At 41.4% G+C, this 10,681-nt stretch overlaps 1 protein-coding gene across 6 annotated transcripts; it reads left to right on the top strand.

Moving 5' to 3' along the window:
• Positions 1 to 474: 474 nt before the first annotated feature.
• Positions 475 to 9,170, top strand: LOC146645836 (synaptophysin-like). Of its 6 annotated transcripts, none has more exons than XM_085393393.1 (8): positions 475 to 613; positions 3,144 to 3,209; positions 5,051 to 5,175; positions 5,460 to 5,658; positions 5,731 to 5,922; positions 7,043 to 7,258; positions 7,559 to 7,639; positions 8,555 to 9,170. In XM_085393393.1, the coding sequence occupies exons 1-7, from the start codon at positions 512 to 514 to the stop codon at positions 7,622 to 7,624; spliced, it is 966 nt and encodes a 321-aa protein (XP_085249519.1). In that variant the 5' UTR covers positions 475 to 511; the 3' UTR covers positions 7,625 to 7,639; positions 8,555 to 9,170. The 6 variants fall into 6 exon arrangements, with proteins under 6 accessions (XP_085249519.1, XP_085249518.1, XP_085249520.1 ...); XM_085393392.1 differs by having other exon boundaries at positions 8,537 to 9,170; XM_085393394.1 differs by having other exon boundaries at positions 7,559 to 7,652.
• Positions 9,171 to 10,681: the final 1,511 nt, after the last annotated feature.

Below are 10,681 nucleotides of genomic sequence, written 5' to 3'. Positions count from 1 at the left end.
GACAACATCATTTTAAAGTCTATGGATTAATAGTGGGATGCCACTCAGGTTCATCATGTGAATAAAGTTCACTGACTGAATATTTTATTATTTGTTGATGAACAGGTCGAGCCTAAAGCACTGTTATATTGAATTTTTGATTTTTCGATCTAAATGTTTTTTGGATACTACAATAGTTAATCCCTCTGATTAAGTTGCTTTTTAAAGTAACACTGTAATGTGAGGTTGGTGAGACAAGGCAGAATATGTTTGAAAACGGAACCGTCCATTAATGTTAACTGCACGGCACATTATGATTTTAAAGTGTGATCCTAGAAACGCCCCTGCTGAGCAGTATCACTGCATCACAGAAAAAATCAGAATAAAAGGAAAACTCTGATCAACGCTTGCAAAAACACAGAACTGTTTAGGGGGTTGGGGGGGGGCACTGTATCCAGCATCAATTCCCGAAGACGGCCACACCCACATTACATCCTGCATACTGGAGAACTACACCGACTAATGATACAGCATGGTTGCACCGAAAACCAACACCCAAGGAGTCGCTCCGAAGCCAAACCAATGGAAAACCCCGTTACCCGACACCAGGGATCTGGAGAAAGCAGTGAATACGGTCAGTGTGCTCATTTATGGAAACAAAAAACTGGATTACTGGTAAAAAAAAAAAAAAACAAAAAACTACACGACGGAAGAAAGGAGCTGCGTACAAGACGGAAATGTGCCCACTTGGGCATGACAGGAAGAAAATAAAACGATTAAAGATATAACGACCTTTTTCTGTTTGTTTGTTTTTTAACCTGATTTTCTTTCAAAGGCACTGATTCGAGACTTCGTGTAAACGAACAGACAAAACACGATTATATTTCTTTCTTCTAACAATCAAAAGCTTTTATCCAAATTGATCATGATAAATTATCAAGTAAAGAAGCTTAAGGTGTGATTTAATGATGCATTCAGGATTTTGCTGAAGCTTTCAAGGTAAACAAATATAAGCCGGATCATTGACCGCGGTGATGCGCAATTAAGCTCCCATCTTTTCATGCTGTGCTTATTTATATATATATATATATATATATATATATATATATATATATATATATATATTGTAACGTTCGCAAGCTCTCGAGCACCAGACGGTTTGTTCTCACCACGGTTTATTGAGGAGGTACAGAAAAACGGGCCGTTAATCCCGAGGATTGTCCTCCGGTACAACTCACTCCCCAGCTCCCTAACAACAACAACAAGAGCCCCCTCCCATTCCTGCACACACTCAATGACTTCCTGCAGCACAACCAAATCACGTATCTTAAAAAAAAAAAAAAACTGACATTGAAACAAATAAAAACAAAATTAAAACTAAACCTTTTCAGACAATAAAACTAAGCTGATGTTTAAAGAAATCCAGTCTAAGAGAGGTGATTTCAGTGACTTTGAGCGTTGCATGGTTGTTGGTGTGAGCCACGTTGGTATTTCAGAAATTGCTGATCTGCTGGGACTTTGACACACGGATATTTCTAAGGTTTACAGACAACAATCTTAAAAAAGGGAGAAAACATCCAGTGAGAGGCGGTTCACTGTGGTAAAAAGCCTTGTTGGTGGCAGAGGTCAGAGGAGAATGACCAGGACGCTTTAAGCTGATAGAAAGGCGACAGGAACTCACATGACTGCTCATTACGTCCAACCAACCAGTCCAAGCAGCGCAGTCACAGTGACTATTAATGGAGGCCATCCTCTGCGTCACACTGGATGTTCATATTCCTAAGGTGTTCGTGTGTGTGGGCACCTTACAAGAAGTCCACTATGTGTTTAAGTCACGGTTTTCTCTCGGGGACCAAAGCCTAACATTTTTATGCAGTACAGATGAACTGAATGAATTTCCTTATGAACTGAATTTTAGCTGCAGGTGTTTCTTCGTCATGTGACACTATGCTGGTTAAAATAGACGCTTTTCTGAACAGTTTCGATGGATGCTGGGGAGCACATTACCGGTACTTTCTGACCTCGCTCCCGGTCATTTGTGCAGAATGACCATGAACTGTTGACGTCAACTATGCAACAATTTGTTTTTGTGCTTTATAGAGAAGTTAGGAGAGAAGAGCATGTGGAGTATATGAGGTACTCATACTGTGATGTCTGTGTTTGTGATATATGTAGAAGCTGGTGGCCCCCGCCATCCAAACCCATCGGCCCCCACCTCCTCTTTGAGTTACACCTTTGCTTCATTGTCGCTGTGTTTGTTTTTATGACAAATATACACTGAATAATATAAAGACTGGAATTAATACTCAGTTATATTCAACCCAAAATTTTAGGTCTGGTGGCCCTGCACCTCATTTACACCATATTTAATCTATATTTACACTATATACTTTGCGTATGTGCACAAACCCTATGATTTGTGCTAAGGGTTCTTTCTGCAGCACTGAAGGTCCCAAAGAGCATAGAAGTCTACATCAACCATAAGAAGAAGGACTCTCCCTCCTATGGTGTCTCTTATGAATGCCCGGCCAATTTTAGTGATCAGGGTAGAAGGACATTTATCGGGGAGGGATGGTCCCTCAAACAGAGCTCCTGCAGTGCTCTGAGGAGAGAGGAGAACCTTCCAGAAGGACAACAATTTCTGCAGCACTCCACCAATCAGCCCTGTATGGTCGAGTGGCCAGCTGGAAACCACTCCTCAATAAAAGGCGCATGACAGCCCACCTGGAGTTTGTCAAAATGCACCTGAAGGACTCTCAGACCATGAGAAACAAAACTCTTTGGTCTGATGAGATAAAGATTGAACTGTCTGGAGGAAACCAGGCACCGCTCATCACCTGGCCACTACCATCCCTTTTATTTTTTTAATTTGATCTTAAGGTGAGTCTACAGGTGCCCAGCTGGACCAAGTTTATCATTTTGACCCTACATCTGGAATGTAAACAGATGCTGGGTCTTGAAAACGAGAAGAGTTTGAATGAACTAACTGAAAGCTTTTATAAAAATGTGTTTTGTTTTTGTCATTTTTGTTATTGACTCTGATGATCTGACGTCCCTGAATAAACGTGCACGTGAACAGTGGGTCATTAGTCTTTCTGTTTTTCACCATGCTGCTAAAATGAAAATATTTTACCTGCTGCTTTTTTTTATCTGTCTGTCTGCAGCTGGTGACCCGAGGTCGGTTTGGGGTGCTGAAGGTTCCTCTGGGCTTCGTTAAGGTCCTACAATGGGTGAGTCCATCAGACCAACAGCTGCACCACAAAAACTGCAACCACAGCACGGATGTGTAACTGAGTTCACGTTGATGTTTAAAGCTCGGAAACATCATAGGCAGAATTTAATAATTCACCATACGGGAAAGCACGAGTATCATCATATGAAGAGTTTATGCACATCTGCATAACACAGGACTTTGGACACACACATGAAATACACTTTTATGGTCTATATCAATATATTCTTAGTTTGTTGTAGAATTCTGAATGCCGCTTTTATGATGCAGGTTTTAATGAGCGAGCTTACTTGTTACACAGAAACTGTAGATTCCAGCACACAGCAGGGGGCGCTGTAGGGAGAGGGTGGTGGCTTTAAACGTTTTCTTACTCTTCTTCTATGGAAAAGACACCGGTTCACTGCAGATTCAGATAACTTTGTATAAATTTAAGGGGGGAAACTTGACAGTATTTTAAATAATTTAACTTAGTAACTTAATGGTGCGCTGATGTCTTTTTGCAGACTCTGTAGATCTTCCTGCTACCAGTGTTTTTTAATTGGACTCTTTTTCTTCTAAACTCTTTATAAACTGCAAATGAGGAGGATTCAATTCAATTTTATTTATATAAATCACAACAACAGTCGCCTGAAGGCGCTTTATATTGTACAATAATACATACAGAGAAAACCCCAGCAATCATATGACCCCCTATAGGCAAGCACTTTGGTGACAGTGGGAAGGAAAAACTCCCTTTTAACAGGAAGAAACCTCTGAGGCGGGGCCATCTGCCACAACTGGCTGGTGTGAGAGAAGGAAGACAGGATAAAAAGAGAAACCCAACCTACAGTACAGCCTTTATAAGCTGCATCATATTAAAGAAGTGCTGTGCTGTGCAAAAGTCTTGAGCCACCCACATTTCTTGTAGTTCTCCTGGCCTCTCCCGTTTTTCTTTGAACATTGCATTGTTTCCCCTTACCTGACCATTTTCAGAGGAATGGGGTTTTTTTTGTTTTAAACTAATTAACACATAAATATGAATCATTCAAGCATACAAATGCACTCAACACAAGGGATGAATCAGTGTTGTATCTATGTGTAGCACAAAACTTTATTTTAAACTGCATCTTTAGGCAGTTTGATGCTTGCAGCTTGTCGAAAAAACACGTTTGTTCCAGTTTCTTTTGTTGAATCTACAAGAAAATTCCAAAGTAAAGTTTGACTAACTAAAATTTGGATTTTTGCACCAACTGCTAAAAGGCCAATTGTCACAATAATGTCAGAGATTCTTCAGTATTCAGATTTTAATTTGTCGCATTGCCAGAGGTTTTCTTTTCCACTGTAGGAGCTGAATTAATTTGTCAAAAGTACAAAAGCCCTGGGTGACACTCTGACGCAACTTGTTGTTATGAACTGAAGACACACAATAGACAAAATGGAAAAAACAACAGGCTAAAATAAAGAAGATTTAATGGGATTGTTCCTTCAGTGAGCACGCCTACAATCCGTGCATCAGTTATTATAGTTTTGATGCATTTTATTTATACGTTTAGTGTCACTGTTAGTTTTAGTCTTTTTAATTATTTTTAATTTTTAATTATTATCGGAAAGTAAGTATTCCAATAAAAACACAGAACGTTTTGTAGTGGGATTAAGATTATGTGTCTTTCTGCTCCTTTTTGAACATGTTATCATGATTGTTATGTTTGTTATATGATTTTAACATGTTTAAAATAAAGCCTTTTTAGTACAAAAGTAAAAATGAAATGCAGAGGCCTACTGCAGTTCAGGCTCACCTGAGCCCGCTCTGACTGTGAGCTGTTTCCACAGCTTGTGATGTGTTGTTGCTCTTTCTTCCAGTTCTTCGCCATCTTCGCCTTCTCCACCTGTGGCAGTTATTCCGGGATGTTCAAGATTGCGGTGGAGTGCAAGAGCTGGGTGCAGAGCGACCTGAGTATAGAGGTGGAGTTTGAGTATCCCTTCAGGTCAGAACAAAAAACTCTGTGAACTCTGAAACTGACTTTGACCTATTTAAAATTCTTTCAAATAGTATTTAGAGGATGCAGCACTATCCTGGTTCATTTAAATGATATCGGTCAGCCCTCCTGGGTGTTTTTTGTCTCTTTAGTGGTTCTTCAAAGCTTTGAGGTGTTTTGGGCTCATTCTGAACATCAAAGCTCTGAAGTTATTATCTGCGTGTTAGTTATTGTTTATCACTTTGGTGAAAGATCACCTTCACTAACAGGGAAACTTTAAACTCCTCTGTCAGACTCCACCAGGAGTATTTTGATGCCCCCACCTGTAAGTCTGAGTATAAAGAACGGGTTTTCCTGACTGGCGACTACTCCTCCTCGGCCGAATTCTTTGTCACCATCGGCGTCTTCGCCTTCCTGTACTCTATGGCGGCTCTCAGCATTTACGTCTTCTTCTTTGAAAAGTACAAGGAGAACAACAAGGGCCCACTGATCGTAAGTACAGCCACCCGACTTCCCAGCTGACCTCTGAAAACCCTGCCTCACTCCGTCTTTGTGCCGTTTCAGGACCTGGGAGTCACCGGAGTGTTTGCCTTCATGTGGCTGGTGAGTTCGGCAGCCTGGGCCAAAGGTCTGTCCAACGTGAAGACTGCGACCAACCCGGATGAAGTCATCACTATGATCAACGCCTGTGAAGAGGATGAGAACAGATGCCGTGAAGTCCACGACCCGGTTATGTCAGGATTGAACACCTCTGTGGTAAGACTTTCACTGGGCCTGGGCACAGCTCTGATCATCATCAGGACGGGGGAACTTAGAACTTACTGGTCCCAACACTGGAGAGTCAGTACTGACCAATAAAGCACAGAATATTACTGAGAAACATCCAAAACAAAGAAGCCACAATTTTCAAATGTGATTCATTAACTAAACTGCAATTATTGAACTGAAAATATCAAAATGGTTAATAAATGAGGATCAAGCTTTCCTTGCACACGCTGCCAAAACCGATGTAAACTGATCAGCAGAGATCTTCTGACACACCCTCCTTACATTCTCCTGACGCCACCGACAATCACAAATGAAGGACAAGCTTATTGCTGACATTTATGTACGATTTTACTTCACTATTATAAAGAGACAGAAAAAGTGAGATGGCTTAGTGTCAGGTAGACAGACCTGTAAATTACTCCATGTCCAGGGTGCATAGCAAGAAAATATGCTGACATGGCAAAACCCTTGCTAGATCAGAGTAGCTGGTAATGTTGACTGTGGCATCATTAGACTAATCTCTGAAAACATGTTACATTTACTTATTTCAGCTAATGTTTGTACTAAAGAAAGGAGCTTTGAGGCTCAAATATCTGTGCATCCAAAAACATCCGAGTGTGACACACAATTTGTCTTTTAATGCGACCACACACTGAAGAACTGGTGGTCCTACCTGTCACTCAGTGTGGCCTCAGTCCCGATCATTCATACTTTGAAGCCATAATATAATTTAAAACAATGATACTTCTTTTTAACTCCTCCCCAGTAACATTTATAAAAGGTTAAACTGGCTATGTAAACACGATATTTTCTACTGCAAAGGTGTTTTAACATGGAAGTCTGTTGGGATTGACTAGTTTCTGGAGTGGGCTTCAAGTGGCTATTAGAGAAGCTGCAACTCTAGGAACAAAAATCTGAATAAATTTGAATTTGAGAACTTTGGAACGTTCTTCGTTAAGATGTTTCATAATGTCCCATAATTTCATTGTGCTTGTACAATGACAATAAAAGGTTTTTCTATTCTATTCTTCTATTCTGTGTTGATAAAGTTTTGAATCTACATCTAAACGGAGACTCCAGGGTTGACCTTCACTGTCTCCCATCTCAGGCATTTGGTTTCATTAACCTGGTCCTGTGGGCGGGAAACCTCTGGTTCATCTATAGGGAGACGGGCATCATCACTGACTCCGTGTTGGCTCCGCCTCCTCAGGAGAAACCTGCTGCACCTGATGCCCACGTCAAGCAGGGGGCCAACGAACAAGAAACATACACCAACAAACAGGCAGGCCACTCACCTGACTGCAGCCAGGAGGGATATCCCCAGGTGAGAAGACAATGCTCAGGAAACAAAATGCTGCAGCAGGTAAACGCACACCTGAAGGTCTGTGACTAGATGATGTGATGCTAGTTAATCAAAGATTGATTAGCTAGCTACCTTTGACTGCATTGTTGCCACAAGGGGTCGCTCTGCATGTTTTATTTTGGCTCCTGATGACTTGCCCGAAATCCAAACATTTCATTGTTACAGCCATCAGTTAAGTAAATAAACCGAACTAATGAAAATAATGATTAGTTACAGGCTGAATATGTCCTGGTTTTTGTTTTGTTTTCTTGCCTCCTCCAGGACGTGCAGTACAGTCAGGGCTCCAACCAGCAGGGGGCGCCGACTTCCTTCTCCAATCACATGTGAGCTGTGAGGAAGAGGGTGAGTCAGTGAAGTATGTTTAGTATATTTTACATGTGGCACTATATAGAGTATAGCACTTTGAATTCATTTCTTCTTGATTAATCAGTAACTTGATTCTTGTTAAAAAACAAAAACAAAAAAACACGAACTAGAGCATCCACACACCAGGGGACGCTGTAGCACTCCATCCATTCGCTTCCGCTTATCCTTTTCAGGGTCGCGGGGGGCGCTGGAGCCCATCCCAGCTGCCATAGGGCGAAAGGCGGGGTACACCCTGGACAGGTCGCCAGTCTGTCGCAGGGCTAACACATAGGGACAAACAACCATTCACACTCACATTCACACCTAGTGGCAATTTGGATTATCCAATTAACCTATCCCCACAAGCTGCATGTCTTTGGACGGTGGGAGGAAGCCGGAGTACCCGGAGAGAACCCACGCAAACACGGGGAGAACATGCAAACTCCACACAGAAAGACCCCGGCCTGATGGTGGAATTGAACTCAGGACCTTCTTGCTGTGAGGCAACAGTGCTAACCACCGTGGCACTGTGCTGCCCGCGCTGTAGCACTAAAAGAATAAAACTTGATTTTAAGAGTTTAGTGTTATCCTGTCTACTGTTTGGAACCAGAAGTTTTCATGTTTGAACTAAAAGGTGGAGTGCAAAGGTATCAACTAGCTAGCATAATAGGTTAGCAAGCTGCATCCAGAGACAGTTAAATATGCCTAGTATCGTGTTCGTGTGGTGTGTATTCTTGTACAAATATATGTTCATTCAAATCATGCTGATGCAAAATATTTAATCTTTTTTTTTTGCTTAATGATGCTTTTTTTGAATTCCCTGACGCAAAACATTCAAACTTTTTAGGTCATGATAATTTGAGAAGTTGCTCTTATATGAGAAAATGTCTCCAGTTTGTTTCTCTGTCACAGGAAGCGTCGTAACAAGCCAACAGTGAGCCACCTGCAATCTACCCACAATGCAACACTCCATGGAGATCGATGAGGAAAAAGAGGTTTAGATGTTTACCATAACAAACTGATGTATAAATGATTAATAAAAGCTAACCACCAAGACATCCATAACAAATAGTAACCTGTAACCAGTGACAGTGCTGATAGGACTCACACACATTAATCAGTTGTATTGAATAGATCACTTTGAACAAATATATAACACATACTGAACTACTTCTTATTTAGTGCTAATCTGCCCTATCCACTGTTACATGACCTGCTATATGGTGTATATCTATATGATAATGGTGTTCTGCCTGCTTATTATCTGAATGTATCTGCAGTCTATATGGTTACTGAATCGTATATGAACATGAACTCACTGACAATCATATTAGACTTTTGCAAGAGCATTTATGCTTTGTAACCAACACTTTGCATTTGTTTTGTGCACAGTTTAAAACGTGTTTTTAAACGGTAGAAGGATGGATCCAGAATCTTGAATGAGTTTTAATGGTGTAATAAAAGAAAGTTTGACACATTTAAAAACAAGCTTTTGCGCTCTCTTTGTTTAGTCGGCTGTTTGTGGAAGTTCAATAAACTGATCTGTTATGAACTCTGCTCTTCTCTGGTTGTCATTTTTGAGTTTTAAACTTCTTTTCGACAAAAGTTTAAAGAATGAATCTGAGTTGAAGGTGGTTTCTACCAGGAGGAAGTGAGAGTGGCCCAGAGGTCGATGATCCAGAGGGGATCAGAGCATCCGCCTCAGAGTGCTGGGTGGTGCGTGTTTTTCAGAAAAATGGATGAGATTTTGCGGCGACAGGGATTTGGGATATTGTATGTGTTTTGTTCATATGTAGAATGATGTGGCTGTCAGTAGAAAATGTCCAAACAAAATGTCAACTATTGTGATTAAATAAGAGAAATCGTTTTGAGAAGAGAATGTAGTTTGAAACCTGGCCAAACGCCATAGTGCCGCACCCACTAGAGCAGGGGTGTCAAACTCCAGGCCTCGAGGGCCGGTGTCCCGCAGGTTTTAGATCTCACCCTGGGTCAACACACCTGAATCAAATGATTAGTTCATTACCAGGCTTCTGGAGAACTTCAAGACATGTTGAGGTGGTTATTTACCTTTAAATCAGCTGTGTTGTATCAAGGACACATCTAAAACCTGCAGGACACCGGCCCTCGAGGCCTGGAGTTCAACACCTGTGCACTAGAGCGTCTGGCAAAAAATCTTTGCCAAATCAAACGAGTCGTCAAAAATCAGCCTGTCAGGCCCGGGCTGGCAACAAATGCCTTTGGCGCTGTTGGCCTACAGGGTGTCAATGAAAACTGTGCTGCTGTTAGCCAAAGACAAAGGAAAGAGGAGAGGGGGCATGTTAGGAGGCAGTGAGAGAGAAAGAAAGGTGAGAGCAGGGATTTTAAATGTTGATGCTTGAAGTCAAATGGCTAATGTTGAATGCTGAAAGAGAGGAATTCTGGAGTAACTGGATGAAGTGGTAGAGAAAGGGTTAAAGGAACAGAGGTAATGAGGTCATCATCATCAAGAAGAAAAGGAGAGTGAAGGCAAAGACAAGGCTTAAATGATGAAAGCTGAAGACGGAAGAATTTGGCGACAGTTCAGGGAAAAGACTGAGTGTTAGTGACGAGTTACTAGACAACTGAGAAAGTACAGCTGATGTGGTGAGAGAAACTGCCAAGAAGGTGTTCGGTGTATGCAAGAGGGCAGGAAGACTTGGTGGTGGAATGAGGAAGTACGGAAAGTGATGGAGGTGTAGAGGTCGAGCTGCAAAAGGATGTGAGCCAGGTTAGAGTGGTTAAGGATAGAGATGGAAGTGAATAGAGTGAGCTGAGAGGTTGTAAGGAATACTATGATGTGCTCAAGATTGAAGAAAATGAGAGAGGAGAAGTAATAGCAGAAAGTCAATGAATCTGGAATCTCAGAGGATTATTAGAGGAGGACGTGAGGGCAGCTGTAAAAAGGATGAAGATTGTGCTATAAAAACCCGGAGCAGGAAGTGTTTCTGTTAAAAGCTTCCTCCGTGGCTTTCTGCCCTTTGACAGGATCTCAGTTATTGGCTATAAATCTTCAGATGGATG

Source organism: Rhamphochromis longiceps, linkage group LG20, assembly GCF_057381845.1.
Source record: "Rhamphochromis longiceps isolate RC_006_pf linkage group LG20, R_longiceps_female_GT1.1, whole genome shotgun sequence".
Classification (NCBI taxonomy): Eukaryota; Metazoa; Chordata; class Actinopteri; order Cichliformes; family Cichlidae; genus Rhamphochromis; species Rhamphochromis longiceps.
The sequence above is the reverse complement of the archived record's forward strand: the minus strand, read 5'-3'. Positions and strand labels throughout refer to the sequence as shown.

Coding starts and splice junctions, on each gene's coding strand:
- LOC146645836 (XM_085393390.1), top strand. CDS start 512: ATGGTTGCACCGAAAACCAACACCCAAGGAGTCGCTCCGAAGCCAAAC. Junction 614..3,143: donor TGGAGAAAGCAGTGAATACG/GTCAGTGTGCTC, acceptor GTCTGTCTGCAG/CTGGTGACCCGAGGTCGGTT. Junction 5,923..7,042: donor CAGGATTGAACACCTCTGTG/GTAAGACTTTCA, acceptor CTCCCATCTCAG/GCATTTGGTTTCATTAACCT.